The sequence below is a fragment of the Scyliorhinus torazame genome, chromosome 11 (genome assembly GCF_047496885.1).
Source record: "Scyliorhinus torazame isolate Kashiwa2021f chromosome 11, sScyTor2.1, whole genome shotgun sequence".
Lineage (NCBI taxonomy): Eukaryota > Metazoa > Chordata > Chondrichthyes > Carcharhiniformes > Scyliorhinidae > Scyliorhinus > Scyliorhinus torazame.
In genome coordinates, this window is record NC_092717.1 from 206,067,463 (window position 1) to 206,090,508 (window position 23,046).

Sequence of the window (23,046 nt, forward strand, 5' to 3'; positions counted from 1 at the left end):
GTTTTACGAGGAAAAGTTGGCGCCACCCCCACATCGATTCTCCGACTGTTGAGGGGCTCGCAGCCGCACCGCGTAAAACGCACAGCCTTCCCGATATAAACACCTGGAGAATTGTCGGGTCAGTGGCCGTGCAAACGAAAGGCGACGACCTGCAACGGTACGGCATGGCACCGGCCTGCCAAATAGTGACCCCATGGAAACTCCTTTGCCACCGTCCACCAGTCCTCCCAGCCCTCGCCGAAGCCACACCGGCCAGCAGCGTGGCTCCCACCCAATTGTGGCGGCACTGAACACAGTCCGCAGCTGCCACGCCAGGTTCACGAAAACTGAGAGCACGTGTCCCGCGCCGTCGAGAACTCGGCCCATCAGGGGAGGGCCTTCAGGTAACGTCCTGAGGCCGTCCCAACGGCGTGCGGCGTACTCCTTAATGACGCCATTTTGGAGGGGGTGGAGCATCAGAAAACAGGCACCGGCTCCAATTTGGTCGTAAACAAGGATTCTCGGCCCGATCGTCGATGATGATATCGCCGTCGGGCAATGGAGAATCCAGCCCATATTGATGTTGCCAATGCAGAATTCACAGACTTTCACGACAGCAAAACTGGCGCCGAACCTGGATCGATTCAGCAATTGTAGAGGGGCTAGTGCTGGCGATACGTGGAGCACAATTGATTCCAATGAACAATGGTGCGTGATTCGTCGGGTCCGTGATTGACTCTTGGGAGGCTGACAACTTAAACACATTAAATCCACACACACACACTCATCCCAGCCAACAAGGTGGCACTGGTTGTGCTAGAGCACGCCCATACAGCTGATGGGTCGGCTGTGACCAAAGGGCACCCAGGGGTTGGCCTTGGGGGACACCTATACGACCCGTTACCCTAAGTTCACTGTGAGCTGTCAGCGGCATGCACAGCTGTATGGCTGCCTTTCTGGCTGCGGCAATGGTGTTCCGTGTCCGTCCACGCCGGTTTCACAATTTTTAAAAGCACAGGTGAACAGCGCTGTCAGGAACACGGCCCATCGGAGGCAGAGCATCGCGGAGGCCCCGGAGAATTTGAGGTGAGGCACGCTAATGATATGAAAACAGTGTCTACTGTATGTGCGTTCCGGACCGCATTGACTCCGCTGTCGAGGTGACGGACGGCGCCCTCCACGATTTTAGTATTGGAACATATTCTCCGTCCAATCGCGTTTCGCAATTTCGGAGTCTGCCAACGGGGAATCCCGCCTCATGTTATCCCGCTGGAGCTGAATTGCAACCGGTTTACGATCCTCCTGGGTGTTCCATGCTATGCAAATTTATGCATGGTGTGGAATACGAGAGGTTCCCAGGGAATCCCGCTTTCGGGCCACCATCTTGAGCGGGTGGCCAAATAGCGTGGTTCAATGGCCGGCCTCCCCCACCCCCCACAGCACTAATCAACCCCAACACCCCTTGCACAGCAAACCTCCACCCCCGGATTACCTGGCAACCCCTCCTGCCCCAAGTACGGGGGTGACCTGCCCCACACAGGGGCCCTGTTATAGGGGAACCCTCCACAGGGACTCGCTGCCTAAAGGGACAACCTCCTCTCCAGAAAAGAGACCCGTGTCTGGAAGCATGAGAGCAGTGCAGTCAGGGGCAGTGAGAAGAATTACAGCTGTTAAACCTACCTTGCAGCTCCATGTGTCCAGTCCTGGAAGAAGAACAGCTGTGACCTGTGTCCAGTCCCCACTGATCCAATAGTTGCAAGCCATTCATAGCTTTCTGGTAGTGGTCTGTGATTGACAGCTTCTACAACGCAAAAGCAGCTTTGATTCATTCACCTCCCTTCACGGCTCAGTAGCCTAAGTGGTGAAACGCCAAAGTTTGTAAACATTGATCACCTCAAAGAGATACAAGTGCCTTTAGGCAGATGGTCTCTATGGAGTTTCCCCCCATTACAGGGGTCCCAGATGGGGGGGCATGGCAGATCACACCCGTACTTGGAAGTGGGGGTTGGGAGGGTAGGGGATGGCCTGTCACGGGACCTGGTTATCAGGCCACCTATTCAAGATGGCGGCCCAATAGCTGGATTCCCTGGGAATCCCTCGCATTCCCCGCAACGCCTTACGGCCGCAAGGGGATTGTAAAGCTGGTGCAATTCAGCTCCAATTAGAGAACAAGGCTCCTAAACATGTGAATCCAGCCCCATTTGTTTGTGCCATCTGGTTTGGACTCGTCATTCTGCGTTTGTGGGAGGGAGGTTTTGGAGAGTTTTGGGGAGGTGTTGTTGAAGAAGTTCCAGCTCCCAAGAACTAATGTGTTTTAGTCGTTGCAGGTTTGTGACTTTTTACATAAGGATTCCTTCATTTCCACTGGCATCGTCATATCCCTGGTCAAGTTAGGGGAGGGGAGGATTTCAGATATCTACGACCGGATCCGGGAATCACATGAGCGAGAATTATTACTGGTCCTGCCAAAGTGGCCATGACACGGTGGACCTCGCGGTGGGTCAAGGGGATAATCCTTTAAGGGAGCTGCCCCCAACGTCCATCTGAGTGCCACCCCATCTCCCCTCCCCACAATGCAAGACCTGCCCACCACATCCCCACGAGACAAGCCCCAGAGAGACCTCCACCAGAGACTCCCTAAATAAGGAACTCTCAGAAATCCACTAAATAAAGAGGTCCCACAGAGGCCCCCTAAAAAGGAGACCCCCAGAGACCACTAAATAAAGAGACCCTCCCAAAGAGACACCCAAAAAGGTGACCACTGTCAGGAAGCCCCCAGAAGAGTGACTCCTGTCAGCATTAGGAGTTCAGAGAAGGTTTACTAGATCAATGCCTGGAATGGGTGGGCTATCTTATGAGGAAAGACTGCACAGATTAGGCTTGTGTTCACTGGAGATACGAAGAATAAGAGGTGATTTTTTGAAACAACGTGATTCCCGCCCTGCCGCTCTGACGCTGGCTGCCGAATTCTGTGGCGCCGTTTTTTTTTTGTGGGTCGGGAATCGCGCCCGGCCGGTCGGGGGCTGCTGGCAGTGGACCCCCGATGATTCTCCGGTCCCCGATGGGCTGAGCGGCCACCCATTTTCGGCCAGTCCCGTCGGCGTCGATTAGACCAGGTCCGTACCGGCGGGACCTGGCTCTGAGGGGGCGGCCTGCGGAGTCCTCGGGGGGGGGGGTTCCGGCCCCGGGGGCTCCATGGTGGCCTGGCCCGCGATCGGAGCCCACCGATTTGCGGGTGAGCCTGTGCCGTGGGGGCATTCTTTCCCTCTGCGCCGGCCTGTGTAAAGCTCCTCCATGGCCAGCGCGGAGAAGAAACCCCCTGTGCATGCGCAGGAATCACACCAGCGGTACTGGGAACACGCTGGCGTCGCTCCTGCGCATCCGTCAACTAGCGCCGGCCAGCGGAGGCCCTTCGGCACCGGTTGTCACGCAACCACTCCAGCGCTGGCCTAGCCCCCGATGGTGCAGAGGATTCCACACCTTCCGGGCGGCCCGACGCGGGACTGCTTCACGCCACTCCTCGGCGTCGGTATGGCCCGCCCGCCGGATACCGGAGAATCCCGGCCAAGATCCTGAGGGGACTTGACAGGGGAGACAGGGAAAGGATGTTTCATCTTGTGGGAGAAACTAGAACTCAGGGTCACTATTTAAAAATAAGGGCTTGCCCATTTAAGGCAGAGATAAGGAAAATATTTTCTCTCAGAGGGTAGAGAGTTTGGAATTCTCTTCCTGAAAAGGTGGTTGAGGCAGTTTTGAAAATCTTTAAGGGAGAGGTAGATAGATTCTTGATAAAGGGGGTGAAAGGGGACGGCACGGTGCACAGTGGTTAGCACGTTTGCTTCACGGTGCCAGGATCCGAGGTTCAATTCCCAGCTTGACTCACTGTCTGTGCGGAGTCAGAACCTTCTCCCTGTGTTTGCGTGGGTTTCCTCTGGGTGCTCCTGTTTCTTCCCACAAGTCCCGAAAGACGTGCTGTTAGGTAATTTAGACATTCTGAATTCTCCCTCTGTGTACCCGAACAGGCGCCAGAATGTGACGACTAGGGGATTTTCACAGTAACTTCATTTCAGTGTTAATGTAAGCCTACTTGTGACAATAAAGATTATCATTATTATTATATTATAGGTTATCGGGAGCAGGCAGGAATGTGGAGTTGAAGTTACTGTCAGATCAGCCATGATCTTATTGAATGTAGGAACAGACACGAGGGGCAGAGTGGCCTCCTCCTGGTTCTAATTTGTATGTTTGTATACACAGGGACAAATCAGCATCATGCATTCTGTAGGATCGCTCCTGAGATTGTTAAGCCGCATCACCTGCCTTACCTTACACACCACAGGAGATGCCTGTAGAGGTAAAGTATTCAAAGTTTGTTACCTCACAGCCCAGCAGTAGTCGATGTAGAGAAACTTACCAAATCAACAAATCTTACCAAATCTGCCTTTTAAGTGCAGAGTTAGCCCATTTCTTCTTAATGATCAGATTAGCAGTTAAATATGGTATTTACACTATGAACCAAAATTACCCACCTGCAATGTCACAGATCTGTTGACGCATATGGTTGGGTTTTTAGAAAGAACAATTTCAACACATTTGTTTTAACTTCTCTCGAAGCAACAAATGTCACTGGATGTTACTCAACACATTTGATGTTTAGTTTGGAAGATTTTTTGCACACATTTAAGGATGTTTCAGAAGACATTGCACATAAATCACCCACTGGTCAGACAGAGCATTATTTCAAATTCTGGAAAGATGTTCCACTGATGAAGTAACTGGTAAACACACTGCCGAGTGATACAGTGAGTTTTAAGCAACAAGAAGATTCCAGAATCAATCCTTCAGCAATGTTTGATCAGCTAATCTCAGGAAGGCAATTGCAGATTTTCTATAACTAGCCTCAGATAAGAACAGGGAGTGTAAGGAGAATTAGTGAGAGCTGCCGTTTCAGATTGGTATCCAAGGGCCACCAGGAACCCAACCCGAAGCAGAGTGAAGAGAAGGAGAAGGGCAAATATTGTAAAGGAAAGGTATCTACACAAAATACATACTTCTGATTGATGAGAATTGTAGGAACAGCACAGGTCTAGCTGTTTTTTTAACATAGCAGCTCATATTTTCACGACAGCAGTTGCATCTGATGTATACATTTCATGTATATTAATTGGTTTAACAATTCCTTCGATACATCACCAGGATTTAAGTTTTCGCTGAATTACAAACTGATTTTAGACCAGAAAATCCCTCCGATATTACCTTCAGACTGCTTTTTGCCCAGCTGCAACAGATTTTCCCAAAGTGAGATCTCATCTGTGAGTGCTCTCATTGCTTGAATGCATCTCTGCAAATGTCAGTTCTATTTTTTTTTTCTGGAAATCATATTTGAATTGATTTTGAAACAAGGGGATTAGGTTTGAAGATCTGTCACCAAGAAGAGACCGTGGAGAGGCGTTTCTCCACAGGGTGGAAGGGACCCTGTGGCAAGGAGAAGAAAAGATTTCATAAAACCTCCTGGCATTTACAATGGAACTGTTGTATTCCAGCCTTCTGGATTCATTTGAGGAGGGAGATGGCACCGATAAAATTAATGTATTTTTATTTCAACTTCTTCACTGAAGGAATTGTCACGCTGCTTTTAAAATGTCATTTGAAAATATTGGATATATTTGTATACAACAATCTCCAGCAAAAAAAGCCATGAGTCATTTTGAAAAATTATATATTTCCAATTACTGATTGTTTGCATTTGAGGAAGTCCATGCATTACAATTTTTTAAATTTGTCTTTGGGATATGGATATCACTAACAATATCAACATGTGCTGCCCATTCCTAATTTACTCTTGAGGTGGCGGCATTCCAGAAGGGGTATGATGGTTGGTAAAGAAATTCTGTATACAGATATTCCAATACGTTGCACCATGGTACATTCAGAATCTACATTGGGCGGAATTCTCTCAACCCACCCATGGTGGGCTTGATGATGGGCAGGCATGGGCAATCCGATAGGAGGCAAAGGCCGGAATTCTCCAGCCGATAAGATCCTCTTCTCCTGCTGGCAGCAGACCCCCGCCTGCAGGTTACCCGGCAGTGTGGGGTTGGGTGGTTTCAATGGGAAATTCAATTGACAATTGGCGGGAACAGAGAATCCTGCCACCAGCAAATAGCACGCTGCCAAGAAACGCGTGGCTGAGGCACCGGAGAATCCCGCCCAAAAAGCCCAAACCCCGCAGGCGTAAAATTGAAGCATGATTCTCCCAATGGCGGTTTAATGGCGGGTCTTTCTTCCCACTGGCTGGTGGCATGAAACCAACTGCATTCATTTGCGTCTCATGAATGTATATTAGCAGCTGCCCGCTGATGTCCCATCAGGCCTTCCAATCTTGTGTCACGTCAGTGGGAAATCAGCGTCAAAACCGGATTGCTCAAGAATGGCGTGCGCAAGACGACCCTCAGTTGACAACAGACTTTGTGGTCAGTGCAGCAAAGCCTTCTGCTATAGTGCTGCACTGCAAGGGCAGACTGGAAGGAAAAAACAGTTCAGATCCGTATTCTTACTTCCCGTTTTGCTGCTGTTCCATTTTAAAGAATACAAGGCCCTCCTTCCACACTGCCTCCCTTGCATTTGTCAGGCCGCCATCTCCACACCTCGCTTCGCACTCCAGTTCAGACTAGTATTCTTATTTCCCTCTTTTACTATTTTTCCTTTTATGCCCCACCTCCAAGCCGAGCTGATCTCCCTGGTCAGCATCGCGCTGCCGGACCCACGGGCACTTTAGTGTCACTACCTCGGTTCAGTGTCTGGGGTTGGGGAGTGCAGCATTCTCCACCCCCATGGTCTCACACACCAACCTCTACCTGGAGACCACTCTGCTGTGGGTCTTATGCAGCCACCGTAACAAAGATCCAAAATTCAATGGGGGTGGAGTGCGCGGCGAGGTGGGGAGATGGCAGCCTGACGAAAGCAAGGGAGGCAGTGTGGAAGGAGGGCCATGCAAGGAAGGGAAGGGTAGGACGAGGGTCCACGATGGCAGCCAGAGGGGTGAGGAAGTAGATGAAGACAAACAATGGAAGGTAAGGGGAAGACCGAGCAGAGGGAAGATGGACCACGACAAGCCAACATGAAAAGCTCACAAAATAGGGGGTCAAAGAGATACCTCACTGTTAATGGGAAAGGGATGGATGAGGAAGTGGGGTGAGGTCCAAATGGGACATGGGCGCCTCACAGGTGATGGGCTTGGGTGAAGGTGGTTGGATCAAGAACAGACTTCTTCTTGAGGCTGCTAGCCTTTTTGCTCTGAGTTGCTGACATCCTGCATGGACTTGTGAAGACAGGTGGACTGGAGAGAGTGATATGAGCTTGCTGGGCTTGCAGATAAATATAGCATCCGGACCTTCGAACCTGTCAGCTGAAGAAGATGGACGATTCCACCCATTATCTCTCTGCCTCCACAGATTAGAGTGCAGAAAGAGAAGTGGAGACGAGGGGGAGTATTGGAGGCTTTCCATGCAACATTTATAAGAACATAAGAAATTGAACCATGAATAGGCCATTTGGCCCTTTGAGCCTTCTCCACAACCCAATAAGATTCTGGTTGATTTTCTACCTGAACTCCATTTTCTTACAATATGCTCATATTAGTTTATTCCCACATCCATCTTGCCAGCACACAACTGGAGTTGGGGCAGTCTTATACAACATTTGCATGCAGACTCCATTGTATGCCTCCATTTTGAGTATTACTCCCATTATTCTTAATTATTACTTCCCCATCGCACTTCAAAAAAATACACTACTTTTGTACTTCCATACACAGCTACTTACCTTTGAAGAGCCGGTGCTCGAAGTTAAAGGCTGAATGCTCTTGATAGTCCATTAAGCACCTTTTGTCTTTCTTCCATTGAAAGGTTCAAACTGTGCTGTGGGTGTATTTTCTGACCTTCCAGCAGTCAGCAAGGTCACCTCATCATGCTGTCAGTGAGCAATCTGGGTCTTGCTCGGTGATCCTAGCATTTCTTTAAAAATCCAAAATCCCCGGTCTGCGCCGATATTTTCTTTTCAATTTTCTAGATTTAAAAAATCCTACCTTGACCCTGACAGTTTTGATTGCTTTCCTGTCAATCATTTTCCTAATTATTAAATACCAATCACGTAGGTAAAGACAAAATAGGCTAAGAATTTAAGGCAAGTAAAGCAATTTAAATAAACAGAGAGATGACGATTTCAGATGCAACACATATCAATCACTTCCTATGCACAGGGCCTTCCCTCATTGACTGGGGCAGCACAGTAGCACAGTGGTTAGCACAGTTGCCTCACAGCTCCAGGATCCCAGCTTTGATTCCTGGCTTGGGTCACTGTCTGTGCGGTGTCTGCACGTTCTCCCTGTATCTGCGTAGGTTTCTTCCGGGTGCTCCGGTTTCCTCCCACAGACCAAAGATGCGCAGGTTAGGTGGATTGGCCGGGCTAAATTGCTCTTAGCTAAGGTGGGGTTACTGGTTTACTGGGATAGAGTGGAGGTGTGGGCTTAAGTGGGGTGCTCTTTCCAAGAGCCGGTGCAGACTCTTTCTGCACTGAAAATTCTATGATTCTCTGATTAGATCTTTTTGCTGAGTGGTTAACAATTCATTAAACTGGCCAGCTTCATTTAATCAATATGGTTTTATATGTGTGTTTCTTTTGCAGGTAACATTTAACGTTCGTTATGTCTCCAAAGTTTACAAAACGAGGAAGTTGATCCAACAAGACATAATAAATGCAGGTTTGCCATTTATTAACTGAGACAATCGTGTGGAGAATTAATTACAGGCTGAATGCAGTAATTCAATCCTACCAGCAGACAGTTGTACACAGTGAAAGCACAGGTCTGAAAGTGGGCGATAAGGCTGGAGTGCTGAGGATCTGACCCGTGACTTCCCACCACAGACAATAAAGGTCCTCTTTCCCTTGCAGTGTTCTTGCTCCAAGAAAACAGTATTCAATAAAATTACTCACCCTTTCTCCATCCAACAAGAGGTGAACTCTGAAAAGGCTGGGATCGTTCACTGCAATTTCTTCATTTCTGTACAAGATCTGGAATATCTTGCTGTAAACGGTGTTGTCATGGATGAAGGGTGGGCTGGGACCTGAATCACCTGTAAATATCAAACAACCATTAAGTATGCACAAAGATAAACATAGCCAAAATAGCTATGCAAAGTCAGGTTTTCAAATTACAAGTACAGATTAACTTAAGATAATTTTAAGAATAGATGAAGGCCAGAATACACAACATTTTTCCTCAGATCAGCATACCTGCCACTTTCCCGCCATAGTTAACCAATTCCTTCTCCCTTCAAAAACACCTCTTGTTCACTTTTTTTTATTGTACGGTCTTCTTCAGTGACTTTTTCTGAGCCTCTTTTTCACTTTTCTGTCCACCCCTTATTTCAGACTCTCCTGTTAAAGTGTGACTCGGCCACAGGAGTTAAACCATATGAATCAAAGTAAATAATGGCTACCAGTTTGCCTCTAAGCATATTGCCCATTTCTCCCTCAAGCTCTTTACTACCTTCAACACCTTCAACTACTCCACTAACACTACACCTACGTAAGACTTTATGTCGCTGTGCTCTTGCCGTGCAATGCCCATCTGTTGGGTCTGTTCAGGTGGCTCTTTGTCATCTTATTCTCACTTGCCATATCCCTCTGGTGGACTCCACTATTGCTCAGCTCAGCTTCATTAACATTGTTACTTAACTCTGTTACTTTTTTAAAGAAATTTAGTGTACCCAATTCATTTTTTTCCAATTAAGGGGCAATTTAGCGTGGCCAATCCACCTAACTTGCACATCTTTGGGTTGTGAGGGCGAAACCCACGCAAACACGGGGAGAATGTGCAAACTCCACACGAACAGTGACCCAGAGCCGGGATTGAACCTGGGATCTCGGCGTTGTGACGCAGCAGGGTAACCCACTGTGCCACCATGCTGCCCTACTTAACTCTGTTACTTAACCTTGACAATATTACTAACAGCAGCAGGGCCAGTTTCCATGTGTAAGGTAAAACTAACACCATCTCCGTGGTGAACCACTGTACACCGATAAGACCATAAGACATAGGAGCGGAAGTAAGGCCATTCGGCCCATCGAGCCCACTCCACCATTCAATCATGGCTGATTTCAACTCCATTTACCCGCTCTCTCTCCATAGCCCTTAATTCCTCGCGAAATCAAGAATTTATCAACTTCTGTCTTAAAGACACTCAACGTCCCGGCCTCCACCGCCCTCTGTGGCAATGAATTCCACAGACCCACCACTCTCTGGCTGAAGAAATTTCTCCTCATCTCTGTTCTAAAGTGACTCCCTTTTATTCTAAGGCTGTGCCCCCGGGTCCTAGTCTCCCCTGCTAATGGAAACAGCTTCCCTATGTACACCCTATCTAAGCCATTCATTATCTTGTAAGTTTCTATTAGATCTCCCCTCAACCTCCTAAACTCCAATGAATATAATCCCAGGATCTTCAGACGTTCATCGTATGTTAGGCCTACCATTCCTGGGATCATCCGTGTGAATCTCCGCTGGACCTGCTCCAGTGCCAGTATGTCCTTCCTGAGGTGTGGGGACCAAAATTGCTCACAGTATTCTAAATGGGGCCTAACTAATGCTTTATAAAGTTTCAGAAGTACATCCCTGCTTTTATATTCCAAGCCTCTTGAGATGAATGACAACATTGAATTTGCTTTCTTAATTACGGACTCAACCTGCAAGTTTACCTTTAGAGAATCCTGGACTAGGACTCCCAAGTCCCTTTACACTTCAGCATTATGAATTTTGTCACCGTTTAGAAAATAGTCCATGCCTCTATTCTTTTTTCCAAAGTGCAAGACCTCACACTTGCCCACGTTGAATTTCATCAGCCATTTCTTGGACCACTATCCTAAACTGTCTAAACCTTTCTGCAGCCTCCCCACCTCCTCCATACTACCTGCCCGTCCACCTATCTTTGTATCATCGGCAAACTTAGCCAGAATGCCCCCAGTCCCGTCATCTAGATTGTTAATATATAAAGAGAACAGCTGTGGCCCCAACACTGAACCCTGCGGGACACCACTCGCCACCGGTTGCCATTCCGAAAAAGAACCTTTTATCCCCACTCTCTGCCTTCTGCCTGACAGCCAATCGTCAATCCATGTTAGTACCTTGCCTTGAATACCATGGGCCCTTATTTTACTCAGCAGTCTCCCGTGAGGCACCTTATCAAAGGCCTTTTGGAAGTCAAGATAGATAACATCCATTGGCTCTCCTTGGTCTAACCTATTTGTTATCTCTTCAAAGAACTCGAACAGGTTTGTCAGGCACGACCTCCCCTTACTAAATCCATGCTGACTTGTCCTAATCCGACCCTGCACTTCCAAGAATTTAGAAATCTCATCCTTAACAATGGATTCTAGAATCTTGCCAACAACCGAGGTTAGGCTGATTGGCCTATAATTTTCCATCTTTTTCCTTGTTCACTTCTTGAACAGGGGGGTTACAACAGCGATTTTCCAATCCTCTGGGACTTTCCCTGACTCCAGTGACTTTTGAAAGATCATAACTAACGTCTCCACTATTTCTTCAGCTATCTCCTTTAGAACTCTAGGATGTAGCCCATCTGGGCCCGGAGATTTATCAATTTTTAGACCTCTTAGTTTCGCTAGCACTTTCTCCTTTGTGATGGCTACCATATTCAACTCTGCCCCCTGACTCTCCTGAATTGTTGGGATACTACTCATGTCTTCTACTGTGAAGGCTAACGCAAAGTACTTATTTAGTTCCTCAGCTATTTCCTTGTCTCCCATCACTAGATTACCAGCGTCATTTTGGAGTGGCCCAGTGTCTACTTTTGCCTCCCGTTTGTTTTTTATGTATTTAAAGAAACTTTTACTATCATTCCTAATGTTACTGGCTAGCCTACTGTCATATTTGATCCTCTCTTTCCTTATTTCTCTCTTTGTTATCCTCTGTTTGTTTTTGTAGCCTTCCCAATCTTCTGACTTCCCACTACTCTTTGCCACATTATAGGCTTTCTCTTTTGCTTTGATGCATTCCCTAACTTCCTTTGTCAGCCATGGCTGCCTAATCCCCCCTCTGATAACCTTTCTTTTCTTTGGGATGAACCTCTGTACTGTGTCCTCAATTACTCCCAGAAACTCCTGCCATTGCTGTTCTACTGTCTTTCCCACTAGGCTCTGCTCCCAGTCGATTTTCGTCAGTTCCTCCCTCATGCCCGTGTAGTTACCTTTATTTAACTGTAACACCTTTACATCTGATTCTACCTCCTTTCTTTCAAATTGCAGACTGAATTCTACCATATTATGATCACTGCCTCCTAAGTGTTCCCTTACTTTAAGATCTTTAATCAAGTCTGGCTCATTACATAACACTAAGTCCAGAATGGCCTGTTCCCTCGTGGGCTCCATCACAAGCTGTTCCAAAAAGCCCTCCCGTAAACATTCAATGAATTCCCTTTCCTTGGGTCTACTGGCAGCATTATTTACCCAGTCCACCTGCATATTGAAGTCCCCCATGATCACTGTGACCTTGCCTTTCTGACATGCACTTTCTATTTCGTGGTGCATTTTGTGCCCCTGGTCCTGACCACTGTTAGGAGGCCTGTACATAACTCCCATTATGGTTTTTTTGCCTTTGTGCTTCCTCAACTCAACCCACACAGACTCCACATCATCTGACCCTATGTCGTTTAGTGCTATTGATTTAATTTCATTCCTAATTAACAAGCCAACCCCGCCCCCTCTGCCCACCTCTCTGTCTTTTCGATAGGTTGTGAATCCCTGGATGTTTAAATGCCAGTCCTGAACTGCCTGCAACCACGTCTCTGTGATGCCTACCACATCATACCTGCCAGTCACAATCTGGGCACAAGCTCATCTACCTTGTTCCGTACACTGCGCGCATTTAAATATAGCACCTTTAATTCTCTATTGACCGTCCCTTTTAGTTTTCTTAGTGTGGTGGACCTTGGTTTACTGAGCCTTTCCATACACTGTGTCATATTTTGTGGGATGGGGACTATCGTAACCTCTCCTGAGTTTTATCTTTTCGTGCTTTTTTGTATTCCTAAGCAGCTACGCTTCCCACTGATTACTTCACCTCTTGGTTCCCTGACTTTCCCTTCCCCCCAATCTCTAGTTTAAAGTTCTACTGACCAGCCTATTTATTCTTTTCGCCAGAACACTGGTCCCAGCTCGGTTCAGGTGGAGACCATCCCAACGGTATAGGTCCCCCCTGTCCCAAAACTGATGCCAGTGTCCCATGAAAAGGAACGCCTCTTTCCCACACTACTCTTTAAGCCACATGTTAACTTCCCTTATTCTTGCCTCCCTATGCCAATTTGTAAATTTGCACGTGGCTCGGGCAGAAATCCGGAGACTATGACCGTTTTTTAATTTGAATCCTAGCTCTTTATAATCTCTAAACAGGTCCTCTTTCCTAGACTTGCCTCTGTTGTTGGTACCGACATGGACCACAACAACTGGATCCTCCCCCTCCCTCTCCAGTATGCTTTTAAGCCGGTCAGAGATGTCCCGCACCCTAACACCGGGCAGGCTACATATCATGCGGGACTCTTTATCCTGCTCAGAAAGGATACTATCTATCCCCTTGATAATAGAATCCCCTACAACTACAACTTGCCTATTTACTCCCTCCCCTTGAATGGTCTGCTGAACCATGGTGCCTTGGTCAGCTGACTCATCCTTCCTGCAGCCCTGTTCGCCATCCACACAGGGAGCAAGTGCCTCATACCTGTTGGACAGGGTCAAGGGCTGAGGCTCCTGAGTTCCTGACTGCTGGTTCCCTTTACCTGCCTGACCTGCAGTCACACCCTGCTGTCCCTGGCCACTGGCAGGATTTAAACTACTTACTCTGACAGGTGTGACTGCCTCCTGAAACACAGTGTCCAGGTAAGTCTCCCCCTCCCGGATGTGCCACAGTGTTTGAAGCTCTGACTCCAGCTCATCAACTCTGAGCCGGAGCTCTTCAAGCAGCCAACACGTATTGCAGATGTGGTCGCTGCAGCTCGCAATGGGATCTGCCAGCTCCCACATCAAGCAGCTCAAGCACATCACCTGACCAGCCATCACTAATTAATTAATTAGTTTAATTTAAGTTTATGAGTTTAGCTGTGTTTTTTTTAAATTTGGGGCAGATTTGCTATCAACCAATCAGATCACAGCTTCCATCTGACGTCACTTTTGAAAAAAAACTGGAAAACAGGAAGTTACCGTTAGGTTTTTATACTCAGAGACTGCTCCTCCTCTGAACGGCTCCCGAAATTAGGCCCGAAGAAAGAGAGAGAACCTGTATTAGTTACGTATAAGGTAGGATCTGTACTACAGGTTTGTCGGTAGCCCCTGCCTGCTGGCTCCGCCCCGGAGGAGGAGTATAAATATGCGTGTCCTCCATTCAGCTACCATTTCACCAGATGCTGTAGGAGGCCACGCATCTTACTGCAATAAAGCCACAGTTGTACCCAATCTGAGTCTTTGTGCAATTGATCGTACATCAATTTATTGCAGTAAGATATCTTCAAGGTGGACATCCGAATCAAACCAGATCGCCTGCAACTGGATCCGCACTCGACCAACGCCAGGAAAGACTTTAATCACTGGCTAGCTTGCTTCGAGGCTTACATAAACTCAGCGAACACCCCACCGACGGAGGCTCAGAAGATACTGGTCCTGTACTCCAGGTTGAGCTCAAGCGTGTTTCCACTGATCCAGGACGCCCCGACCTACACAGAAGCCATAGCACTCCTCAAAGAGAACTACACGCAGAAAGCGAACACACTCTTCGCCAGGCACATGCTCGCCACTCGCTCTCAACTCCCTGGTGAGTCCATTGAAGACTTCTGGCGGGCCCTAATCCCACTCGTCCGGGACTGTGACTGTCAGGCCATTATGGCCACCGAACATTCTAATCTCCTCATTCGTGATGCTTTTGTAACAGGGATTGGGTCGGACCTCATCCGACAAAGACTGCTTGAAGGGGCCACGCTCGACCTAGCGGAGACAACGTGTGGCCCATGGGTGCCGTCATTTTGTCCCCCGCAGGATCTTCAGTCGCCGCCATCTGGTCTTCCCCACGGGGCATGGACACAGACGACATTCCATGCTGCCACCAGTGACGATCAACCACAGCTCGCCTCGATCCCGCTAGACAAGTCTCGTCCACACAACCTGGCCACCGCTTTGACTACGGTGAAAATCAACGGCCACGTGACCTCTTGCCTGCTGGACTCCGGGAACACCGAAAGGTTCATTCACCTGGATACGATAAGGCGCTGCTCCCTCGCGGTCCACCCCGCCAATCAAAAGATCTCCCTGGCCTCCGGATCCCATTCCATCCCGATCCGAGGGTTCTGCACGGTCACTCTCACGGTCCAAGGCGTAGAATTCAGCGGCTTCCGCCTCTATGTCCTCCCTAATCTCTGCGCTGCACTATTACTATTACTAGGCCTGGATTTCCAATGCAATCTCCAGAGCCTCACCCTCAAATTCGGCGGGCCCCTCCCACCCCTCACTGTGTGCGGCCTTGCGACCCTAAAGGTCGATCCCCCCTCCCTCTTTGCCAATCTAACTTCAGATTGCAAACCCGTTGCCACCAGGAGCAGATAGTACAGCACCCAGGACAAGATCTTCATCAGGTCTGAAGTCCAACAGCTGCTTCGGGAGGGTATCATCGAGGCCACCAACTGCCCCTGGAGAGCTCAAGTGGTAGTCGTTGAAACTGGGGAGAAGCATAGAATGGTCATGGACTACAGCCCGACCATCAATCGGTACACGCAGCTCGACCTGTACCCACTCCCACGCATATCTGATATGGTCAATCAGATTGCGCAGTACCGGGTCTTCTCAACGATTGACCTAAAATCCGCCTAGCACCAGCTCCCCATCCGTAAATCGGACTGTCCATACCACTGCCTTTGAGGCGGACGGTCGTCTCTATCACTTTCTTAGGGTTCCCTTTGGCGTTACTGACAGGATCTCGGTCCAAAGGGAGATGGAACGAATGGTCGACCGATACGGTTTGCGGGCCACGTTTCCGTACCTAGACAATGTCACCATCTGCGGCCATGATCAGCAGGACCACGATGCCGACCTTGCTAAATTCCTCCACACCGCCACTCTCCTCAACCTTACTTATAATAAGGAGAAGTGTGTGTTCAGCACGACCCGCTTAGCCATCCTCGGCGATGTGGTCCAGAACGGAATTCTGGGGCCTGTTCCCAACCGCATGCGCCCCCTCATGGAGATTCCCCCCCCTCCCCCCTCCCCCCCCACTGCCCCAAGGACCTCAAATGCTGCCTGGGGTTCTTTTCGTACTACGCTCAGTGGGTCCCAAACTACGCAGACAAGGCCCGCCCACTAATACAGTCCACCCAGTTTCCCCTTACGACCGAGGCACAACAGGCCTTCGCCCGTATCAGAGCAGACATAGCCAAGGCTGGGATGCACGCAGTAGGCAAGACACTGCCCTTCCAAGTAGAAAGCGACGCATCAGACATCGCCCTTACTGTCACCCTCAATCAGGCAGGCAGACCCATGGCATTCTTTTCCCGCACCCTTCATGCCTCAGAAATTTGTCACTCGGCCGTCGAAAAAGAGGCTCAAGCCATCGTTGAAGCTGTGTGGCATTGGAGGCATTACCTGGCCGGCAGGAGATTCACTCTCCTCACTGACCAACGGTCGGTAGCCTTCATGTTCAACAACACGCAGCGGGGCAAGATCAAAAATGATAAAAATCTTGCGGTGGAGAATCGAGCTCTCCACCTATAACTACGAGATCTTGTATCGCCCCGGCAAACTCAACGATCCCCCAGATACCCTATCCCGAGGTCCATGTGCCAGCACACAAGTAGACCAATTCCGGGCCCTACATGACAGCCCTTGTCACCCGGGGGTCACAAGATTGTACCATCTGGTCAAGTCTCGCAATCTGCCCTACTCCGTCGAGGAAGTACGGACAGTCACCAGGGACTGCCAGGTGTGCGCAGAGTGCAAGCCGCACTTCTACCGGCCGGACCGTGCGTGCCTGGTGAAGGCTTCCCACCCCTTTGAACGCCTCAGCGTGGATTTCAAAGGGCCCCTCCCCTCCACCGACCAAAACACGTATATCCTCAGTGTGGTCGATGAGTACTCCAGGTTCCCCTTCGCCATCTCATGCTCCGATATGATGTCTGCCGCCGTCATCAAGGCCCTCAACACAATCTTCGCTCTGTTCGGTTTCCCCACCTACATCCACAGCGACAGGAGATCCTCATTCATGAGTGCTGAGCTGCGTCAGTTCCTGCTTAGCAGGGGTATCGCCTCCAGCAGAACGACCAGCTACAACCCGCGGGGAAACAGGCAGGTAGAGAGGGAGAATGGGACGGTTTGGAGGGCCGTCCAGCTGGCCCTACGGTCCAGGAACCTCCCAGCCTCTCGCTGGCAGGAGGTCCTCCCTGATGCACTACACTCCATCCAGTCACGACTGTGCACCACTACGAATAACGCACCCCATGAACATCTCTTTACCTTCCCCAGGAAGTCCACATCCAGGGTGTCGCTCCCGACTTGGCTCGCAGCTCCAGGACCGGTCCTGCTCCGTAGACACGTCCGACTCCACAAGGCGGACCCGTTGGTCGATAGGTACACTTGCTCCATGCCAACCCCCAGTATGCCTATGTGGCGTACCCAACAGCCGCCAAGATACTGTCTCCCTCAGGGACCTAGCACCAGCAGGTTCCACCCTCCCCTTCCCCGGCGCTTCCAACATTCACCCCACCAGGTCCATCCCTCCTTCCCCTGCCCACGCAAGAGGACGAAGGGGATTTCAGCACGCTCCCGGATTCATCCAACAGCAGGCCGACACTGACGTCGCCATCATTGACATCGCCGCCACCGTTACGTCGCTCCCAGCGGAACGTCAAGGCACCAGACCAGTTGAACCTCTAACTGGCACCGGACTTTCAAGAGGGCATTTTGTTTCTCACTTCCTTTTAATAAAACGCTGCACATAATTTCCAATACTGTATATAGTTCTGCACCAACTCCGCCGGACTCATTTTTAACAGGGGGTGAATGTGGTAAACCACTGTACACCTGTATTTGGGGATGTAAGGTAGAACCTGTACTACAGGTTCGCCAGTAGCCCCTGCCTGCTGGCTCCGCCCAAGAGGAGGAGTATAAATATGTGTCCTCCATTCAGCTGCCATTTTGCCAGCTGCTGTAGGAGGCCACACATCTTACTGCAATAAAGCCAGTTGTACCCAATCTGAGTCTTTGTACAATTGATCGTGCATCAATCTCTATCATCATCATTGATGGTTCCTGGAATATTGCTGCCACCATTGCTACCACTACTAAAACAACAATAGATATAATACCTTTACGAACATACAAATTAGGATAAGAGTAGGCCATTTGGTCCCACTAGTCTGCTCCGAACTTTAATGTCGAAAACAAAGGCTGGAGGAAAAACAGAAGCCAATCGGCTTGGTTTATGATGTTGATTTTAAGGAGAATTTTTTAAATAGAGGAATGTGGAGAAGCGGAGAAATTTATAGAGGGATTTCCAGTCTTTGTAGCTAAAGGAATAGCTAAAGGAATGCTGGGAGGAAAGAAGGGAAAGGAATGCCCCAGAGATCAGATTAGAAGATATCAGAACTTGTGGGGGTGAAGCTTACAGGGGGTAGGGTGATGTCAGGTATGCAAAACAAGAGAAGGATTTTAAAACTGGTGTATTGGGATATCAGGACACAACAGCAAGGACAGGGTCAATGGGTGTAAGAGTTGGTGTAGAATACGGAATGTGAAACAATGCTGGTATGAGCTGAGGTTTTCAGAGGATGGCAGGTGGCACGCTCGCCAGTCGAATGTTGGGATAATCAAGAATGTAGATGACTAGAGAACCAATGAAGATTTAATTGGCAGATGGGCTGAGGGAGGTGCGGAGGTGGATGATGTTAATGAGTTGGAAGTGGGTGGTCTTTGAGCTGGAGAGAATATGGGGTCAGAAATTCAGCTAAGTTTAAAACAGGATATCAATGTTTCAAACAGTCTGATTCAATGTGACTAAGTTGCCAGGGAAGTGGATAAATGTCAGTGGCAAGGGTCCAAACTTTGTGAAAAAGGGCAAGGTTTATCTTGAGGAAATTATAGCTCACCAAAAAACTGAATATTGGACAAGCACAGAAATAATAGAAAGGTTGGTAGAAGCAGAGAAATAGAGCTTCATGCCATTAGCACTTACGCAGAAGTTGAAGGTGATGACATAGATAAGGAAGATGTGAGTCCTTGGTGCCTCTTATGTTGATAGTGTGGGCTAGGGAAAGAAAGCCCTGCTCAAGAGTGTTCTGAACACAATCAGAAAGTTAAATCAAGCGAGAAAACACTGCCAACCCGAATAACAGAGCACCGGTGCATTGGAACAGTGATGAACCATGTCAAAGGTTCCAAAGTGAATGAGAGGAATTAATATACTGTGGATACAGTCACAGTGAATGGCATTCATGCCTTCAGTTAGAATTGTCTCAGTGTGATGGAGGGATAAAAAGCTGTTTAAAGAGATTCAAACAAGGCACATATAGTAGACTGATTTAACATGGACATTGCTTTCCGAGAAGGCAAGGATAATGGCAGCTTTCAAAAAGTTTGGGGGTAAGTGCCGATGAAAGGTAACCAAATATCACGGCAGTTAGGAATGTGGCGGGGAAATTCAGTGGTTAGGAGTTTAGTCTGAATGGTGTGGAGGGATCGAATGGAGGACATGAGCTTGGAACGATCGAAGGGGCAATGGGTGCGAAACTAGTTGAGAAAGGAGATGAGGGCTAGGAGAGAATGGAAGGCAACAGAAGCTTAATGGATGTCCTCTATCTTGGTGATGAAGAAATCCATGTGCCCCTAGTTTGACTATCTCAGCCCATGGCCTATTTACCTGTGGTATAGATTTCCTGCTGACTATGAGGGACCATTCTTTGTGCTCGTAAACACCGATGCTCTGTATTTTTCTCACTAAAACACTCTGGTTTACATTTTTTTCCCTGGCTTCAAAAGTATCTGTAAGAACCGACCCACCCTATTGTACTACTGTTTCCTCATCTCTCCTTCCTCTCACTCAAACTGCCTCGCTTCTAACCTGTTATCCAACTCTATCCTTAGAAAAGAGTGACTGAATTCTTTACAATGAAGAGTGTTATAAAATTGTGACTACTTTCATGGCAAATTCTTCCACATCTTTGAATTCTCTTTGAGGTGAAAAAGGGTTTCCTTGAAACACCTTTAATTACTAATTTGCTAATTTTAAACTTGTGTCCCTTGGTATTTGATCATCTAATTTTATTGGGCAATTTCCTTAAAATGTTATGAACTGCCTTTGCAATCTCAAAACTTTTACTTCGATCATCTAAGAAAGTTTTTCTCAGAGGTTCAATTCCTGATTATCGTAAGGTACCTACTGTTGGTCATCCCTATGCCTATTCATGGAGAATAATACCTCTCATGGATAATATCTTCATGAAGGTAACAAGAACTGCAAACAATGTGCCAAATGGTGCATGACCAACGGGAGCTGTTAAAGCAAATGATATAGTGAGTGCCAAGTAGTAATTTTGTATGAGTTTAAACCAACTATTCCAGCTTTGCATCTCAGCGATTAAAGCCATCTGAACTCAACGGCATTTCCTACGTGTGGTTACACTGAGGCATTCATTACCCTGTTTGTAAACAAACCTTACATGAAATTATAGCCTTGTAAAATCCCTTGCCTCACCATATGATCTCCTTGATGAGAATGCTGATTAACAATCACTCACAGAATGAGATATAATTAATGATAAGATTTCAAGGTTGTTTGGAATATACAAGGATTTAGTGGTGTGACTCACTGTGATTTGGTATGTTATGGAGCACAGCAGCAGGTCTCTGGGTTCACATCTGTGATTCCGATGTCATGAGTTTTTGAGTTCAGCCATAGGGCAGAATTTTTGTGGAGTCTGAAAGATTCTGCTGACCTTTCAAAAAAAAAAACAGGACCCCGATTCCTGGCTCAAAAAGTTTTTGCCTGTAGGGGAAAGGGGGAGTGACGCGGTTCACACAGGTACAAATCCCAAATCTGGCAGTCGAGAGTTGAAACAGACCCCATTTTGGCAGATGCTACAGCCTCAACCTGCAATGTGGGAGTCACAAGTTGATGGAGTGGACGCACAAACCCTTGAAGATAAGTGGCGCGCTTTAACGGAAATGAAACAGAGCCCTGTGCTGAACGCATTTAGCCAGGTGTTTCCTGGAGCTGGCAGCACCGAGAATGACCCCGCTATTAAATGGGACTCTGCTTCATTTCTGGTCCTCGGCAAGGAACGCCCCACCGAGACCATACTTAGTCCCATTTCTTCTTTTAACGAGATCTGCTCGCCAGTGCAGGAAGAGATCAGATCGCCATCGCTGAACCTCCCCACCACGGCTGCTGGACATCCTCCCCCTCCGCAAAGCCCCAGCATACCAATAAGGAGTCCTTCAGCCTCCCGCACCCCACCTCATAAGGGCAGGGTCCCCAGGGCCCAATCCCCAGCGTGGGCAAGATGCTAGCCAGGCACCTTGGCACTGCCAGCCTGACATTGCCACTGCCAGCCTGGCGGTGCCACCCAGGTACCCTGATGGTGCCATGGTGGCACCCAGGTGGCACTGTCTGGGTGCCAGGTGGCATCAAGGTGTCAGACTACCACCCTGCCCAGAGCTCGATTGCCTGGGAGACTCCCAAAGTACCGGTATGTCTGGTCCACATTGGTGCCCGCTCAGGGTCTCCGAGGCAAGAGTGTTAGACCCCGCACCTTGGGTGACTCCAGCGCGAATATATTATGCAATTCACGACGCTTCACGAGATCTTGTTAGATCTCACGAGGTCTTGTCACGTCTCAAATAGGACACGTTGAAGTTAGTAGAACACGGCCAAGGTCTGTATAAGGGTCATGATCTAAAGTCTTTGAAATCACATGCTCTTTGAAATTAAAAAAAAACAGATTGCAGCTATCACCGAGTTAAAAAAAACTCTGCTTGATTGTTGTGATTGATGGGACCAGAAGAAAAAAAAGGAGCATCTCGACCTGCAGTTTTTTTTTAATAAACAACTGTATTGAGGTATTTTTGGCATATAAAACAATGACATTGAATAGTACCGTACAAAAGGAAAAGCAGGTAACACATAGTGCAAACCGCGACTCCTTTCGCGCAAGGACCTGCCTAAACCATCCCCTACTCTACACTACCCTAGCACCCCCCCCCCCCCTCCCCCCCCCCCACCCCTTGCTGACGATTAATTCTCCGCAAAGAAGTCAATGAATGGCTGCCACCTCCGGGCAAACCCCGATAGTGACCCTCTCAAGGCGAAATTAACCTTTTCTAGACCGAGAAAGCTCGCCATGTCCGATAGCCATGCTTCGGTCTTCGGGGGCTTTGAGTCCCTCCATGCCAACAGTATTCGTCGCCGGGCTACCAGGGAAGCAAAGGCCAAGACATCGGACTCCTTCTCCTCCTGGGCTCCCGGGTCATCCGACACCCCAAAGATTCCCACCTCAGGACTCATTACCACCCCAGTTTTCAAAACCCGGGACATGATGTCCACGAATCCCTGCCAGTACCCCCGGAGTCTAGGGCACGACCAGAACATGTGCATGTGATTAGCCGGCCCACCGGCGCATCTGGCACAATTGTCCTCCAGCCTGAAAAATTTACTCATCCGGGCCACCGTCATGTGTGTCCGGTGCACGACCTTAAACTGGATCAGACTGAGCCTGGCACACTTTGGGGTCGTGTTTACTTTGCCCAGAGCTTCTGCCCAAATACCGTCCTCCATCTCCCCCCCGAGCTCCTCCTCCCACTTAAGCTTCAGGTCATTAGGCTGTGTATCCTCTGCTCCCATTAGTTCTTTGTCTGAGACTCTACCCACACCTACCTCTCCCCTAGAAACTACCCTGTCCTGCCTCCCCTTTGGCAGGAGGCGTGGGAAGGACGGCACCAGTCTGCGCACAAAATCCCGCACCTGTAATT

At 48.6% G+C, this 23,046-nt stretch overlaps 1 protein-coding gene across 2 annotated transcripts in view; it reads right to left on the bottom strand.

Moving 5' to 3' along the window:
- Nucleotides 1-23,046, bottom strand: part of fam135b (family with sequence similarity 135 member B) — a 607,420-nt gene that overhangs the window by 300,626 nt on the left and 283,748 nt on the right. For both annotated transcript variants that reach the window (XM_072468261.1, XM_072468262.1), the window contains exon 4: nucleotides 8,974-9,113. In XM_072468261.1, the coding sequence (XP_072324362.1) occupies nucleotides 8,974-9,113 (140 nt within the window). The remainder of the gene's footprint in view (nucleotides 1-8,973; nucleotides 9,114-23,046) is intronic.